The 18,883-nt window shown below is 36.5% G+C and overlaps 1 protein-coding gene across 1 annotated transcript in view; it reads left to right on the forward strand.

The window, feature by feature from the left end:
• LOC136025251 (DE-cadherin-like) overlaps positions 1-18,883 on the forward strand; it is a 188,810-nt gene that overhangs the window by 28,319 nt on the left and 141,608 nt on the right. Inside the window, 1 exon segment of the mRNA XM_065701095.1 lies at positions 14,124-14,236. Within this exon segment, the coding sequence (XP_065557167.1) occupies positions 14,124-14,236 (113 nt within the window).

An 18,883-nucleotide genomic window follows, 5' to 3' on the forward strand; every position in this document is an offset into this window, starting at 1 on the left:
CTACCCATGCAAAAAAGTGTTTTATTTGTTGTTCAAGGTAAGAGGGCTGTAAATTTTCCGTACGGGGTTTTCGACAGTGGTAGTTTCATTGGTACACTTTTCGTTTCGAGTCGAAACCATTTTAGATAGTTTTCACGATGTATTTCAAAATTCCCTTAAATTTATTTTCGTATTAAACTATTACCATTTAGATTGGTTGAAATTATGGTTACCATTCCTGAATTAGCTTCAAACGGCAATTAAATAAAAAAAAAACAAGTTTTTCAACTGAAAGTAAGGAGCAATATTAAAACTTAAAACAAACTCACGCATACGAGGGAAGTAGCTCCTCCTCAACGCCTCGCTCTTTATGCTAAGGCTTTTTAGTACTGAAAAAAAGCTTCTTATTGTTCTAATTAATCGAACATAGTCTTTCAGGAATCTTTCTTCCTGAAACACTGAAACACTTCCTGTAAGAGCGAGATGTTGAGGAGCAGCAACTCCCATCATATACGTAATAATTCTGTTCGGTTTAAGTTTTGATATTGCTCCTTACTTTCAGTTGAAAAAATTGTTTTTTTTATTTAATTTCTGATCGTTTTTTAAAATAATGTCAGGAAATTTGACTATACCTCCACGGAAATCCCTCCTTCCAACGGATTTGTTATCTGGACAATTCAATCTTGGTGAAAATTTATCCCGGATGATTAGGCCTACCCTTAACATCTCCCGCGTAAAATTGTATCGGGAAAGAGAAAGCAAGACAAGAAGAATTTCGTATATGAATTCTGGCGGATTCACATAGTATTAAATTTCTCCTGACAAATTCGCCCCCTGGAAACTTATCTCCCCATGGAAAATTATCCCCGTCGAAAATCCCACCGGCAAAAATTTCCCCCCCCCCCCGAAAAATGTATGCATACTTCACAATAGCAAATAATATATGTAAGCAGTGGGAAAGAGTGCCCTAATTTTTGCTTAATGGTCGTCCCAACATCATCGCTAAAAAATCAGAACGCCATGGCTACGGCACTAGAAAAGTTGTATTTGAGTTTTTGAAACTGGTGTACAAAGCCGCGCTAGAAAAATTTCTTGAAGCAATCAATTTTTATTTTTTATCCTAAAAACCAAATTTTTTGAAAAAAAACTATTTTTGAAGTGTTGCAAAAAGTTCACAGTTTGTTTATCTTTTCTTCCATTGTCAAGTAGCTTGACACAGACCAAAATAATGTCTCTTTCCATTCTAAGCATTCCCAGGGTGAGTATGCGGAAAGAACTGTTAATAAATTGTTCCCAACCGTTTCTAGGTGTCATTGATCTAAATTCATCAGCATTGTTTAATTAATTGATGGGTGGCAATCAGACAATGCTATTTTTTTTTCCATAGATGTTTGTCATAATTAGAGCATAGTATTGAAAGGATGATATAATGGTTATTTGGAACACCTTTCATCCAGTGTACTTGCCAAACCGAGTGTGGAATGCACTAGGGATTTTCTAAACACATATAAACATTTTTAAATGTTGGATTGTTAGAGATATTAGTGGTTTGAATCGGGAGTGGTACTGGTGTCAATGGGAGGGGATCTGTCCTTCAGATCTTAAAGAACAATTTTTTTTCATAGTAGTTTCCGAAAAATGTTTTTTTTATACTTTTATTAAATAAAATTGAAGAAGGATAAAACGATTACCTCCCCCTGTGTTTGGAAAATTGCATTTTTCGTCCCCTTCCCCTAATCTACGTTAAAGGAGGGTGGTTTGGTAAAACTTTCAAAATATTGTTTTTGATCAAGATTTTATTTTCAATATACACTGCCTGCATAGGGTTGTTTCTTGTGTTTTCTTTATACAGTTCAGTAGTTATGCTTTTAATTTTACCAGTATCTTCCCATACTTGCAAATAAGACTGAAACTAAGTTTCATTATCTAAAGGTAGGTTTCATACACTAAATTTTTTTTTTTTTTTCTTTTTATTGCTCTACTATTTTTTTTGGAAGGGTAGTTTCACATTGACGAAGGGACATTGACAGGCCTATCATGCTTGTTTGAAAAAAAGTCTGAACTTGTTTTTGATTTATGGATTATTTCAGCTTAAGCTCCGTAACGCGAGTTCTTACACAGCAATGCAGAAGGCCCGTAATGGGGTTGTGGGCCAGTCATTGCAGTAAAGACATTGCAGCATTAGTAATTGTGGTTTGAAGTTACTAAGTTGCATGGAAAATGGTATTAAATATTGTGTTACAACAAATTAAAAAGAAGACACTACTTGATTTTGCACACGTCATCAATCGAATGTGCGGGGCTTAAAAACTATATAGCCTATGATCATGTACATTCGTGATGGTTTATTTCAGGTCGGTGAGGGTATGATTCCGAAAAATGTCGAGTAATAGCAAACCATCGGAAAGTTTAAAAACAAAGACTAGGAAAGTCGTAAATATCTTCAGGAGAAGGGCCGCAGGCAAGGCCGTATCCAGGGGGTTAGGAGGTTTAACCCAATCCTCCGGAACTGTTTGTCCGATTCGTAAAAACGTAAAAAATGAGTATGAACAAATTAAATTTTGTTTGCATTTTTGAAGTTTTTTAACTCCCACTCCAAAACAAATCTTTTTGTAAGCCCCTCCCCCCAAAAAAATTCTGGATACAACCCTGACCGCAGGCCAGAAATTATTTCTCACACATGTTCCTGCTCGTACTACAACCAACTCTAAACGTGCTTTGTTGCAAAATATTTTGACTTCGGACAGCTGATTTATAGCCCAATTAGATTTCCTCTTTTTTAATTTAATCTCTCTTAGAAGGGTATTGTTTTTAACTTATCTGTGAAACCTTATTCCCCGTTTGTTATTAGGTTTTTGTTTTGAAGTCTCTGGAACTATTCAGTGAACTCGTTTTCTTGTTATCTCCCTTGTCTCAACTTTACCAGGAAAATGCCAGTATTATCTTTACTGTTTGTTTGGTACTAATAAAAAGGCTCTTGTAAACTCATTCTAATAATATTGTTAACTTCACTGATAAGAATTTCGAAGAGTTACTTACTTATAAAAATCATAAACACCAGTTGGCACGCACCACGCGTGGCGGAAGTGTGCCACTTGTCTATACCTGTAAGTATGTCCTTACAGATATAGTCAAGTATGTATGTCCTAAAAGCTAGAGTTTAACACAAATTTTGTGCCGGGTATATATATATATACATAGGCTATATATATATATATATATATATATATATATATATATATATATATATATATATATATATATATATATATATATATATATATATATATATATATATATATATCTGGCACTTACGCAGGGGGGCCTTCGGGCCCGGCCCTCCCCCGAAATTTTGTGAAATGTTTGCTTTGTTGCCAGAATACACATTTGATGACATAAATATAATTAATTTTTTTTGGAGGGGGAAATTTCACTCAATGTGCAGTATTAGAATTTAGAAGTGACATGATAATTTTTCGAAGGCGTCTTAGAGATTAAAGAGACTGCTGTTAAAAAGGTTTTTTTTTGCAAAGTTTGTGTATTTTTGATCTTTCAGGGAAAGATCACAGGGGGCTGTGAGGTCGGTTATAAGTTATAACCGGCTTCGACTTTCAGAAAAAAATAGCTGAAACTCCGACTCCACGGCCCTCCCTGAGGGCACGCTTGGTTCGTTGTAAAACCTTCAATTTTTCTCATATTTAAATGTCTGAAATTTAGTGGAATAGCCTATACTCACTAATCTACGCCAGTTATATTCAAGTTTTGGTTAAGTACAACCACAGGTTTTGCTAAGTATAATAATGGATTTAGATTCAGGGATGGATACTCTATGGAGTCTATGGCTACTCTATTCAAAAAAACCATATGAAGTGGGAAAATAATTGCATTTGAATCTATGAGAGAAATGACACGGACGGTTGGCTTCTTTGTTTTAACTCGTTGGGCAGGTTCCTTGTGTGGATGGTAAAAATGCCTGGGGGTTGCGCGCGAAACTTGGATACTTAAAATTTCAACTACTTGACCCAAAGAGTACGAGCAACTTGCAAGAGTGAAAACTGGCGCTAATACCGACAAAGATTGTTAACGCCATCTAGATGTTGATGTTTCTTGGCATTTTTCCAGTGCAACAGGGCAAAATCAATGTACTTGAGAAAAAAGAAGTACAGTAGTAAAATAAGTATCTGATCTTGGTTTCTGAAAAAGCGCAATTGTGAAGTTTAGAAAAATTTCAAGAAACGCCAAACTATAGATTGGGCTGGCGATCCTTTTGCCGTACTGGCATTCTGGCGTATTGGGGTATTGGTAGTGCCAGTGCCGGCATTCACTTCTGTAAGTTACAAATACTTTTTGTAATTGGCTGAAAACACCAGTGTCCTTACTCACGAACTACTGTCTTATCTTTGATTATTCTAAATTGCCGTTTAATGCTGTTCGCCTTTGGACATACAAAATAGAAACACATTTGCTGCAATAATAAGTTCTGAGCGATGCAGTTTAAAAGTTACTGGGCTATATCTGAAATCATATTGAGTTCAAGTAGCACTGAAAAAGATAGTTTGGGTGTCTTCGAACTTCACCAATCGATATAACAACACTTGTTGTAGTTACAGGGCCTTTCAGAAGTATAATGGAAATAACCCCGGAGCTCATAGCAGCTATAAATATTCAGACTTCAAAATATGGTTCAAAATATAATGGTTCACTCGAAACACTCGAAAGTGCAATGTAATTATTCGTATTCGAACATATAATGGTTCAAAATATATGGTTCAAAATATGGCTCATAGCAGCTAAGAATATTCAGACTTCAAAATATGGTTCACAAGTGATAATTTTGTCAACATATGGGTTTCAGGAGCCAATAGAATCAAGTCCACGTTTTGTTATGAAAATTATATGATTAATTCGTAACTTTGCTCAATTACAAGGGTTATTTTTTCCATCAGATGATAGTCGCAAATTAAAAAAGGAGGGAGACTTTTCATTATGCGCGTTTTGAATTAAAATCAAGTAGTTGTGGGCATCAAGCCATGGCTAATTGCAGAAAAAGCCAAGACAGATAGTCCGATTGAGTGAGAGGCAAATCTGGCATAACCCATTAGGATTTGTATAAAATGATTGTATAATTAGTATAAATTGTATAAATGATTGTATTATTAGGATTGTATAAAAATGATGTGAGTTCATTTGTTAATAGATGTCTATCATCCGTCCATGCGTCATTCCTAGGGCAGAAGAACTAAGGTAGATAATTTAAGTTAAAATTTTGAATAAACGAGAAGTCCTAGAGAAGATGTCAAAGAAAGAAAAGATTTTTTCTCTTTTTCATTCAGTCACCATTTTATTTTCAATTAGTAAGTTGTTTTTTTCATGTTTTGACTCCTTTTAGTAGGTTAGTCTATTATTATTATTAGCAATGAAGACGGCTTGGCGGAGGTCCTTACTGAAATATCCACTTTTTCTTCGTCATTCCATACCGTTGGGTGAAAATTTTTCTCATTTGAATTTTCTATTTCTTCTCTGCGATTTGTCGTTTATCAGGTCTTGCCAGTGCTGTCTGAGGTCTTAATTGGAACTGCTGAAAGTGGTTTTGAGTTCAGACAGTCGGCCTTCATAATTTTTTCATCCTTTTGCTCGCTTCTCGGTAAAATGTAATTTATTTTTTGATAAGCCATCAATCACAAACGGAGTAGACTAGCAGGTGCAAGGCAAGAGGGGCGAAAATAAAAAGCATATCAGGTTTAGCCCGTGCAGGTTTGAAGCATATCCTGTGCAGGTTTTTGGTATGTTATTTTTCTGCAGTACAAAATTTAAAGTTTTTCAGCGTAAGATGAAAATGTGTCTTGACTTTCGAAGATTTGGCTTTATCCATTTACCAAATTTCATTTTTGAAATTTGCTTTCATTTTTTTTAGATTGTCCTTGAAAAGGTTAGGAAAAAGGGAAAAATGCTCCTATTTTGTAAGCAAGCTTAGATCATTTTTAAGAAATGTCGTCATATAATACATGGTGCGTGGATAGACCTGAAAAAAAGAAATCCGGTGATAATAAAGACTTGTTTTGTTAAGAAAGCTTAGTGCCAATTCCTTTCTCACTTTCTATGCTTTACTAGGGAATGATGTTAACTTTAGCTAGCTAAAAAGAAATAGGCAAACTTTTTGCGTTCAGTTAGGCAATTAAATAGAATAAACAAGTTTTTTCTACTGAAAGCAAGGGACAACATTAAATTTCAAACAATTCAGTATATGAGGGGGGCTGCCCCTTCCTCATCCCTCGTTCTTTACAGTAAAGTCTGAAAGTTCTTTAAAGATCCGTCTCATTCAAATTAAACGTTCCTTGTGTTTGAGCTGTCTTTTATAAAGAATTGCGACAAATAGTCAACTTTAGTGTAAAGAGCGAGGGTTGAGGAAGGGGCAGCCCCACTCATACCCGGAATACACCTAAAATAGGACATGAACAAATAGAAGGATTTGAGCTTCGGTGTTACATAGTACTTGTAAATGTAAGTTATTTGCTCATTCATCAGACCACTGTATAGATGTTCTTTCAAGTGAACTCCCTGACATAATTGAATCTATTCAAAAGCATTCCATACAAATCAAATAGAAAAAGGCTTTATAAAAACTTGGGCCTAATAAAAATCTCATTGGACCCCATTGAAAGCAATACGCGTTGATCTTAGTCTAGAGGAACTGGAATAGAGGTTTCTTAATAGAACAGGCCTAAAGCGGCAGAGATTTGCTGCTGTGCGTCTCTCTCTCTTTGTGCCTGTGTGTCTGGCTGTCTATTTGTATGCCTGTGTGTCTGTCTCTGTGTGTTTGACTGTCACTGTGTGTGTGTCTCCCTCTCCCTCTGTGTACCTGTGTGTCTGACAGTCTGTCTGTCTCTGCGCGTTTGCCTGTGACGGTGTGAGTGTGAGTCTCTCTCTCTGTGTACCTGTGTGCCTGATCGTCTGTCTGTGTGTATGTCTCTGCGCGTTTGCTTGTGACTGTGTGTATGTCTCTGCGCGTTTGCTTGTGACTGTGTGAATCTCTCTCTCTCTCTCTCTCTCTCTCTCTCTCTCTCTCTCTCTCTCTCTCTCTCTCTCTCTCTTTCTCTTTCTCTCTCTCTCTCTGTATCTGTGTGTCTGATTGTATGTATGTGTGTCTGTCTCTGCGTGTTTGCCTGTGACTGTGTGAGATTGTGATTCTCTCTCCTTGTGTACCTTTGTGTCTGATCGCCTGTCTCTGTGTGTTTGCCTGTGACTGTGTGTGTGTGTGTCTCCCTCTCTCGCTGTGTACATGTGTGTCTGACCGTCTGTCTGTCTGTTTGTTTGTCTGTGACTGTGTGAGTGTGCGAGTCTCTCTCTCTGTGTACCTGTGTGTCTGATCGTCTGTCTATGTGTCTGTCTCTGCATGTTTTCCTGTGACTGTGTGAGTGTGTGAGTCTCTCTGTGTACCTGTGTGCCTGACCGCCTGGCTGTGTGTATGCCTGTGACTATGTGAGTGTGTGAGTCTCTCTCTCTGTGTACCTGTGTGTCTATCTCTCTGTGTGTGCGTGTGACTGTGTCAGCCTTAAGTAAAAAGAAACGAACCAAAGGAAGATTTGCTTTTCGCTGTTTATAGCTACTTTTCGCTGTTTGCAGGCGAATTATAAAGGACACAATAATTATAATAAAATTGTATCTGGAAAAGTTCCATGGAAATCCATATCCAAAAAATAAAATCAGGTGGAGCAATGAGCTAGATTTAAAGGTAGAGCAATTAGCCACCTGAGCTAGATGCTCAGGTGGCTCATTGCACATGATTAAGCTGAAGTTGTTGCCACAATTAAGAGCCAGGAGTCACTTGAAAGCTTTTAATTATCTAACAGCCTAATGCTGAAGCCATGTGGCTGTAAAAAAAACCAACTCTAAATCTATTTTTTCTCGGCGTAGATAATTTACAAAGTTCTAAGTTGGCCTTTCTCCGAAGTCTCTTTGCTAGAAATAAGCAAACTGAACCAAGTTCTTGAAGAAATGCAGTAGAAATTGAACATTTTTTTTTGAACAACTACATGGCTGTCTTAAATTCAATCTTAATTTTAAAATGCTGTACAGACGGTGTCCTACTTGTCAGTTCGAGTTTTTCTACTTTGTACGCAAACCTTAATTCACAAACTTCTGTTTATGAACTTCTAAGTCTCCCTGTTAATGGTGAAAGACTAATTTCTTTTTAAGTAATTTCCCTGGTAAAATTGTATCTTCTTTATCTGGTGGTGTAGTTAGCAAAACAATTCTAGAGCTAGGGTTTTTTCTGGAGATCTTGGATTTTTCATTAAATTTTTCAGCCAATATGAAAAGTCTGGTTTACTCAAATTAGTAATAGCTAAATTTCGGTACCGTATTATTCAAATCTTATTGTAAATGGGCCTTAAATTTCCCTTTGTATTGCAGGAATAGCTTTATTTTGCAAAAAAAAAAAAAAAAAAAAAAAAAAAAAAAAAAAAAAAAAAAAAAAAAACAACTCAGTCAAACCTCTTTAGATGTTGCGAGTTCATTAGACTCTCAGGCTTAAATTGTATTTTTATTTTTTGTCCTTTAGCGTGTTTTGTGATTGATTTTGGATTCATTTAGTCTTCTATATTCCTCTTCTTGTTTTGAAGTTGACTCTTAATGTATTTAATTTTTATGGCACTTGGTATTAACCAAGTGACATATAGCAGTCGCCAATTCTGTCGGTCTGTCTGTCGGTCTGTCTGTCGGTCCCGGTTTTGCTACTTTAGGCACTTCCAGGTAAGCTAGGACGATGAAATTTGGCAAGCGTATCAGGGACCGGACCAGATTAAATTAGAAATAGTCGTTTTCCCGATTTGACCATCTGGGGGGGAATGGGGGCCCGGTTAATTCGCAAAAAATAGAAAAAATGAAGTATTTTTAACTTATCAGCAGGTATTTGGATCTTAATGAAATTTGATGTTTGGAATGATATTGTGTCTTAGAGCTCTTATTTTTAATCCCGACCGGATCTGATGACATTGGGGGGAGTTGGAGGGGGAAAACCTAAAGTCCCGGTTTTGCTACTTTAGGCACTTCCAGGTAAGCTAGGACGATGAAATTTGGCAAGCGTATCAGGGACCGGACCAGATTAAATTAGAAATAGTCGTTTTCCCGATTTGACCATCTGGGGGGGGGGAGAAGGGGCCGGTTAATTCGGAAAAATAGAAAAAATGAAGTATTTTTAACTTATGAGCGGGTGATTGGATCTTAATGAAATTTGATGTTTGGAATGATATTGTGTCTCAGAGCTCTTATTTTAAATCTCGACTGGGTCTGATGACATTGGGGGGAGTTGGAGGGGGGAAACCTAAAATCTTGGAAAACACTTAGAGTAGAGGGATCGGGATGAAACTTGATGGGAAAAATAAGCGCAAGTCCCAGATACATGATTGACATAATCGGAACTTATTTGCTCTCTTTGGGGTAGTTGGGAGGGGGGGAGTAAGTCTTAAAAATTAGAAAAATGAGGTATTTTCAACTTACGAACGGGTGATCGGATCTCAATGAAATTTGATGTTTAGAAGGATATCGTGTCTTAGAGCTCTTATTTTAAATCCCGACCGGATCTGGTGATGGGGGCGGGGAGTTGGGAGGGGGAAACCTAAAACTTGGAAAACACTTAGAGTGGAGGGATCGGGATGAAACATGGTGGGAAAAATAAACACAAGTCCTAGATAGATGATTGACATAAACGGAACGGATCCGCTCTCTTTTGGGTAGTTGGGGGGGGGGGGGGGTTAATTCTGAAAAATTAGAAAAAATGAGGTATTTTTAACTTACGAATGGGTGATTGGATCTCCATGAAATTTGATTTTTAGAAGGATATCGTGGCTCAAAGCTCTTATTTTAAATCCTGACCGGATCTGGTGACATTGGGGGAAGTTTGGGGTGGGGAGACCTAAAATGATGGGAAACCCTTAGATTGGAAGGATTGGGATGAAACTTGGTTGGAAAAATAAGCAAAAGTCTTGCATACGTAATTTACATAATTGGAACGGATCCGCTGAATTGCGGGGGGGGGGGGGGGGGGGGTAATTCTGAAAAATAAGAAAAATAACGTATTTTTAACTTACGAAGGAGTGATCGGATCTTCATGAAACTTCATATTTAGAAGGACCTCGTAACTCTGATATCTTATTTTAAATCTCAACCGGATCAAACGTAATTGGGGGGGGGCAGTTGGGGGGACCGGAAATCTTAGAAAATACTTAAAGCGGTGAGATCAGGATGAAACTGGATGGGAAGAATAGAAACCTGTCTAAGATACGTGACTGACATAACTGGACCCGATCTGCTCTCTTTGGTGGAATTGGGAGGGGGGAGGTAATTTTGAAAATTGAGGTATTTGTAACTTACGAAAGGGTGAACAGATCTTAATGAAATTTGATATTTAGAAGGATCTTGTGCTATAAAGTTTAACTTTAGGTTCTGACCTTCTCACAAGTGCCAAATGAGCTCTTGGCTCTTGGCTCTTCCGACCTCGTCCAAATGAGCTCTTGGCTCTTCCGACCTCGTACCATATGAGCTCTCGGCTCTTCCGACCTCGTCACAAGTGCCATATGAGCTCTTAGCTCTTGTTTTCTTAGTATTTTTTAGTGGCAAAATAAACTTATCTCACATATAACCAGATCGTCTTGCATGGGTGAGGTCTCCAGGCCCATGTCCTTAAAATCTAAAGATTGCGTCTAATTTCGAATCCCCCTCTTCTAATAGACAACAAATTTTTCTACGTACATCTTTGTTGGTCTGACAACCTTTCAATCTTTGTTACATTAGGCTGTAACAAAATCCTTACTTTCAACATTACAAAACTGTGTTTTTATTAAAAAGTCGTTTATATTTTTGATTTTATATTTTGATTTTTATGTTTTGAAAAACAAATTCAGATGGACTGAAAGAATCACCGTTACAGTGGCATCAGTGATAATACACTGTTGTTTAGAGCCAAAACAGAAACATTCCCCAGGGAGTCCCTCCAGCCAATTAGTCAGTGACACGAGTTCTTTCTGGGGGGTATAAGTCGCTTACTAGGGATGAAACGCATTCATACCTTCATCAATACCTGTCATGCATGGATTAGGCGATTAAGTTGGCCATGGAATTTGATCCTGGTTTTATAAATGCCTTCAAAGGATTATTATGTATAAATAATAATCTTTATTCTGGTTTACTGGCGCCCTTTGGCACTGTTTTATTTTTGACAAAAAATTGAACTAGTATTGAAGCTAATTAGTTGGAATTTGGGCATGTACCCTCCCCCTTCTTCCCTCGAACCTGGTTATTCTTTGACTAAATGGTTTTTGTTTCAAATTGTATTTTTGGACATTATAAAATTGGGCGAAGCTTCATAATACAGCACTTTTCTTCTTATTTTTTAATAAGCCAGTGCTCTGAAAGACTTCGCATTACCGAAGAACTCAAGAAGACGACGTTCAAGTTGCCAAGGTTATAACCAGCGAGAATTGTGTAAAAATATTTCGCTTGTGACATCAAGTTTCCAGTTTTTTTATGTATTTTTTTTTAAAGATAACTATATTTTGTATTTATTCTCACGGTTTCAAAATTATTCTTAAAAAAAATCCATGGTTCTAGCTTGAATTGTTTTGCTGTAAATTCACTGAACAAAGTAGACAGAACACTGAACAAAGTAAACAGGGACGTTTGATTTTATATTATATACGTATATATATATATATATATATATATATATATATATATATATATATATATATATATATATATATGCATACATTCGTATATACATATTATATATAAACCATTAAGAGCTGACTCTTCTTCTCCTTCCTCCGCTGGTTTAAGCCTTCAGCCCTCGCAAATATTCGTCTACTTGTTATTCGGGCGATAAAAGACTGCGTGTAGAGTATTTTCTGACAAGGTTTCATAATCGAATCCGGTAGAGACAAGCCATCAGCCATATAAAGATAAAACCTGTTTAATATTTAGCTTCTCGTCGTTTCAATTGATCATTAGTTAACAGTTCTTGACCTCATCAGATTCTTCTTAATTATGTCTCATTGAACAAGCTTCGTTGTTCGATCAATCTTTTGTGTTAATAATTGTTGTTTTTGGGTGTTGGATTCAACAGATTAACGGTTTGTTTTACTGCAAGGAGTTCGATTTCTTTAAGCTTTGACTCTAACAAAACAAAAAGTTGAGGTTTAGTAAAAAAAAAAGCGGGTAGGCTAGGTACCTAGTTGCTTCGTGTTCACTAGATTCAAGACTATAACATCTATCAAACTTAAAAGCCAGGCGTTACACATGAATTTACGGAGAGGGGGCGAAACTAACCTCTTAGTCCATAATAGATATATGCTATCCAAATATACAGAAACTGGTATCATTGTTACAGCGTCAGAGGGAACCTAATTAAAAAACGAACTCCAGTCCATAGTAACCGAAAATTTAAAAACGTGTTTTGAAAAAAAAATGTCAAATGAGGAAGAAGCGCAATTTGAAGCTGATTATTTCTGTAAACCTTATTGGTAAAAGTTTATTGCGAAATCAAACTTATGGGAATTTCGAAATCTAGCCTGAAACTTCTCAAAATGGCGTCGGATCGGAATAAAAATTGCACCGTTGGAATCACCGGAGCCGAAAACCATATTTAAGTAAAAAAGCCAATGATGTAATTTTTACTAACATTGCATCTTCGTATACAAGATGATATAACATGCGTATCTTTTGACAATTACATAAAAAAACTAGTTTTTTTTTAACTGAAAGTAAGGAGCGACATTAAAACTTAAAACGAACAGAAATTACTCCGTATATGAAATCGGTTGTCCCCTCCGCAATCCCTCCCTCTTTACGCTAAAGCTTTTAATTGTTTTAAAAAGCAGAATTGTGGCAAAGAGTCAAACTTTAGCGTAAAGAGCGACAGTTTCCATTTGATCTGGCCACTTTTCTAAATTATGCCCCCGTCTCCCACAAAAAAGAACCCGGCCCATTTGTCGAAGCTGTAATAGACCCAACGTCTCGCTGTATGTGTCTTCTGTCCGGTGTACATAAAACGATCATTGTGTAACTCCCTAGTAGATGCTGGGTCATAACGCTCGCTTTGGTGGGAAGTAATATAGATTTAAAAGCCCCGGAGGCGCCGTGGGAGGTAGGTCAACCACATTGAACAGGATGTAATGGATGAATAGTTTACTGATTCTCTAGCCGTAAAAGCTCATTCTCCATGCTTAGCCAGGAAATACTTTTTTTTAAGATGAGAAAACTAACGATTGAAGCGATTATTTTCAAAAGAATGATTGCAAAATTCACCAGCAGACATACAAGAATTTATTTGAGTGGAAAATAAAATTATTGTTTAGGGGGTGGGGTGGGAAAAGCCTCGCTGAAGCAGCAAAAACACGGATTTATATCAACAATTTGGGAGAAAGCGTCAAAATCAGTGTATGTCGGGACGAAAGGACGTGGCAAGGTGGTTGTCTGAATACGTGCCTATCCGTGACTATAAATAAAAAATAAAATATAAAAAATATCATTGATAATCTTTTTGTGCTATAAAAATCATAAAGAAATCATACAATTCATTTGTTAAAAATCAGAACGTAAAACTATCATATTAAGTCCTCAAATTTTTGCTCGAAATTCTGTAACTTCCTTTAAGGGTTCGCTATCCCTGTGCTTTTTTTTTTTTTTTTTTTTTTTTTTTTTTTTTTTTTTTTTTTTTTTTTTTTTTTTTTTTTTTTTTTTTTTTTTTTTTTTACTGGCATCACTTTTATAGTATCAAATACTATCAAATTATAAATTTTTTTTTTTTATCAAAATTTGCATTATCAAAATTTGTATTATCATTTATTATGAAATTTATTATCACATTTTTTACTGGCATCACTTTTATAGTATCAAATTATTTTATAGTATCAAAGTCAGTGCTTACCAAAAAATTCTATTGTATAAAAAAGAAAATCGGTCTTCTAACGACAGTCTCATCAATTTGTTAATAAACCCTGCTGTCAAGTGTCTGAATTCAAAGCTCTTTAACTCTAAAAATAATTTTAACATTCCCCTTCTAACAGCCTTGTCAAAACCATTTAATTGACTATCAAAGTATTTAAATAAAATATTGTCGCATCGCTGAAGTCTTTTATTTGTTTCAGCTCGAAGAAGCCATAGAAAGCATAGGTACCAGCGGAGCCATTTTGAGGTGGAATCTATTGGCGAACATTTGAAATTTGAAAAGCACCATGTGAGAAGACAGGCGGGCAGACAGGTAATCAATATTGGGTTTTGTTAGTACAGTGGTATTATAGCGGACAGATAGTTTTAGGGCTTAAGAGCTCTAAACTACCCCAAATTTCTAAATGTCACCATAAGCTTAGCATTATTTAGATGAGGAAACAGAAATTGTAGTCATTTGATTCGGTACGTTCTATAGCGACCACACCAAAGAAGTGAAGTTAGGCTAATCCTAAAGAAATATATCAAAATATGATGAAAATATAATACGGTACTTTAGTTACAAAATTATGGAAAATATGACATAATTATGGAAAGCAGGCCGCCCAGAACGAATTATTTTAAATACCTAACTTAAGCAACTGTATATATTAAATATTCAATTAAAATATGCCTGCATACTAGTTATCTCACTCAGGCTGAGCTAATTATCTCCGAGTGCACTCCGGTTTGATTACAGATCAAGGGCAAAGTGTGGTCGCTATAACACTGAAGTACCTTTAATTCATTAAAAGAAACAGACAAAAGAAGCATTACATTCCAATTATGAGTTTAAGACTTTTTTTTGGGGGGGGGGGGTATCTTGAATAATAGATGGTTCCGTGTTTAGTGTACTTGTGATTATATTTCGCGTCTGGATTCCAGAAAAGAATTACCCTTCCCTCATCTTCTTTTTTGTACTGTCTACTTGTTTCTCTTATTATGTAGTTGTGTTCGACTGGTGTTCCCACTCCATGAAAAAGCTGCTTCTTATGTGGAATATTATTTCCACATAATTATTTCATTTCCACATAATTATTTCTGCTTCTATTTTACAGAGCATTGTGTTAAATAATTACGTGATTTCACTCTCTTAAATGGGAGCAGGCGTTCCCCTCCCCCTGGAAAATTCCCCCACATGCAGAATTGAGTAACCACAGAGAAAGTACAAAATAGGCACTTAAAAATGTCGATCAGTTGTTCTAAGGAGTAATACAAGGACCAGATATAAAAATAGGGTTCTAGGATAGGGGCTGGCTGGTCCCCAATTACTTTCGACTTAAAAAAAGGACTAGGACTCTCAATTTTCGATCGAATGAGCATCCTCTGAAGTTTCTACGACCACGAGGGAGAGGTTGAGGATGAGGAAGGACAGCCCCCGCCCCATACAGAAAATTCTGCTCGTTTTGGGGTTTAATGTTACTCTTAACTTTCATAAGAACTGCGCAGATCAGAAATATTCCTGTAAATTAAGAGATATTATATATGAATCTATACTCCCCCGTCTGCTTAGAATAAATTCTGCATTTATCTGAAGGCTCAGTGAGAGTTATTATTCTTTGGTGTTGAAAATGCACCCTTTGAGTTATCTTCGCCCCTTCCTAACTACGAAACGATCAGAGAACTCTACTGTGGAGGTTTCTAGCTCCTAGAAACCTTACCCAGAAAAACTTGGATTTTTGTGGGTTTATTTTTTGCCGAAGAAACGGATTTGTATTGTTTTTTCCTCCGTGGATGGTCCGTTGAACCAAGTATCATAGAAGAATGGGAGAGAGCTCAGTTGAACAAAAAATAAAAGCTTTAGTGCACTATCAAGTGACCAAACAGATTGAACGGCACCAACCCCTTCCCACGTCCTTCCACCCAAAAGAAATCCGATTGAAGCTTTGAGACAGTCATTTGGTTCAATATAATTGAAAGGCTAGGTCCATTAAATATTCTTCTGGGTATCACATGACTCCCAACAGCCCCAAAGAGCTGTGTAGTATTTATTATTGGGAGACATATGGACATTTTTTCTGTGGGAGATTTCCACATGAGAATTTTCAGTTAGGAGGAATTTCCCTGGATTCACATACAAAAAATTGTTTTGTTTTTCTTTTCTTTTTCTTTGCATTCACATTTTTACCTATAGAGAGAATGTTACGGGAGAATTGTCCGGGGAAAATTTTCAGGGGAGGGGGTGTATATCTCCTTCGGATGAGTGACTATGTATTTTCATATTGCGTTTTAGCTCAAACATTGCATTTACATAAATAGTCTCTCCTGCTCTCCTCTGAAAAATCTGTTTGCTGCATTGAACTCGCAAGTGTGATTTTTATGAACTTTATATTTAATCTTTCATAAGCCAATCTCACCATGTCCTCTCGTCAAAGCACTTAATTGATTCTTTACTTCGTCACAGTGACTTCGACATTCCCTCAAAATGGATTAATTCCCAAAAATGAAAAGAAAAAGTGCTGGCCTAAGATCAAAAGTCAATCTGACTAAGACTGTCTTAAAATGAACTTGTCTAAATGGGTTAGACCAACCTCGTATGGAAGAAAGTGATGATTATGCTGATAATGACGGTGCTACTCATTTCGTTACAACTTACAAAAAATTCATTGTTTATGGTAACTTTATGGAGAACTAAGCCAAAGTCTAGTATTGTAGTTTCTGCATGAGCATATTTAAATAGACAGAAACGTTATTTTTTAAAGCTTCAATTCTAGGCATTCACCTCGTAGTTGGTAAAAAGTGGAGAAGAAGGATTTTCTGCTTACTCAAGCAGTTGCTGCGCCGTGTAGGTGAAGCTTTCAGGAAAGGGTCCACTGCGCAAATTAGGGCAGGTGTAAATCTTCTCAGTCTCATACCTTCACTTTTTCCCCATTTTTAATGCCTATAAAGCTCCATGAAAAAACGTCCTAGTTTTGAAAAAAAAGCCTAATTTGGGTTATAATCACAGAATTTTCTTACTCTTACAAGTAGGGAAAGGATAGAGAATATGTTTTCCTGGGCTATAATTTTTGTTCTAGATACACTCCTGAAAATTCTACTCAGCTAACACAATCACTTCCGAGACAGCGAAAAGTCCCTTTTCGCCGCTTTGCTACATAATTTTCTTTGCCTGGCAGCTCATACCGCTAAGTCAGGCTTAGATGATGTTACTGTCTTTTTTGACAGTTAGAAGTACTTTTACGCACAAGGTAAACAATTACGATGTCCTCAATTGGCAGTGCTCAAACTTGAAGGATGTTTGGACATGTTTGTTTACTTTAGTTATTTGCTTTTTTGGAATTGTTTGTTTATTGTTTTGGAAATAGTTTGGCAACATTGTTTCACATGCTCTCTGTAGATAGGTTTGATCCTGTGGGAAAATGCTTTATCTAGTGTAACATCTGGACAACCGCGCATTTTCCGGGTCAGAGATACCATGATCAATGCTTTTTTGTCGAAGTCAAATGTATAATCCTACAAAGTTTCAACAGAAATAAGTTGCAAAGAAGACAGGTATACTTGCCCAAAGGTGGATCTAGGGTAAAATCTTGGGGAGGGGGCAATGTGACAAGGGGCCAATAATAGACCAAATTGACAAGTTTATAAAAATAAACGAGTGAAAACAGAAAAAAACACGAAACGTGGGCGCAAAAATATCTTGAGGAGGGGGATGGGTCCCCTACCACTTGGATCCGCCAGCATGCTTAACCACTATGCAAAGATGAGTAGGATAATTTGGTGCATTGTTTGAGCCTGTGCCAGGGTCTCTACGATAAGGGAAGGGGTATTCAGAAAAATTGAGCTTATACTTACAAATATCTTAAATAGTACATCGTCACATTTTATCTGTAGAATAGCGAGATATATGATAACTATCGTCTACTACAAGAAAACGTACTTATATCTTATAGTCATTATACTCAAGAAGTGAAGTTAGGTTAATCCTAATGAAATAAACCTAACTATGATGAAAATAAAATACTTTAGTAACAAACATATGGAAACTACGACAGAGAATTGTCAAAATCAGGCCGCCTAGAACGCGTTATATTAAATTGTATTTAATATTTAATTAAAATATACCTACATTGTAGTTTATCTCTCTCACGCTTAGCTTATTATCGCCGAGTACATACTGAAATACAGAAAGATCAAGTTTCTTATATTCTTCAAGTTTCTTTCATTGAATCCAGTGAATATTAGGCTGATTCAAGGAATGTTTTTAATTCGAAATTTTGGAACCTGTAGCTGCCAATGGCAGCCTGCAATCTTGCTACAGATCAATTTTTGAATTCGTGTTTTTTGAAAAGCAATTCTGGCATTTCACTTCGATCCGATTGACTGAGTGAATTTATTAGTAATTAAACTCAGTAGAATACTTTGATAGTAAATTTTATAGACTCAGTTATTCTCTTTCTGAAAAGAAATGGCTTCTTTTTCTCGTGCTGCTGCTTCACAAGCTTCTTTGAATGTCTTATTTTGAGTCTTAGTTTCTTGGCAACTCTGAGTGTGTGCTACACACAATGAAATTGCGCTACAATAGCACATTCGTGCTACAGGTGGCAACCCTGACCAGAACCTAGTATCTGCACAAAAATGTATTTTGAGCTAAATTTTGATCTCCCCTAATACCAGGGGTCAATCTCCAACATTTTTATTAGGGGGAAGGGGGGGGGGGGTCCATATCCGGATAGTCAAGGGGAATGGGATATATACTGATTTTTTCTCCACATCATTGGGGGGGGGGAGAACTTCCAAAAGTGAAATAAACAATTATTATTTGTGATTTTCTCAAGAACTTGATAATGCAGATGCTAGTTATGGCAGAAGACAGCCGTACCCCTCCTTATGTATTTACGTGATCATTAAAACTGATGTCGTGCTTTCCTACAATTATATAGGGATTAGTGGTTGTCATTATTATGCAAGTCTCTTGAGAGAC

Source organism: Artemia franciscana, chromosome 3 (genome assembly GCF_032884065.1).
Source record: "Artemia franciscana chromosome 3, ASM3288406v1, whole genome shotgun sequence".
Classification (NCBI taxonomy): Eukaryota; Metazoa; Arthropoda; class Branchiopoda; order Anostraca; family Artemiidae; genus Artemia; species Artemia franciscana.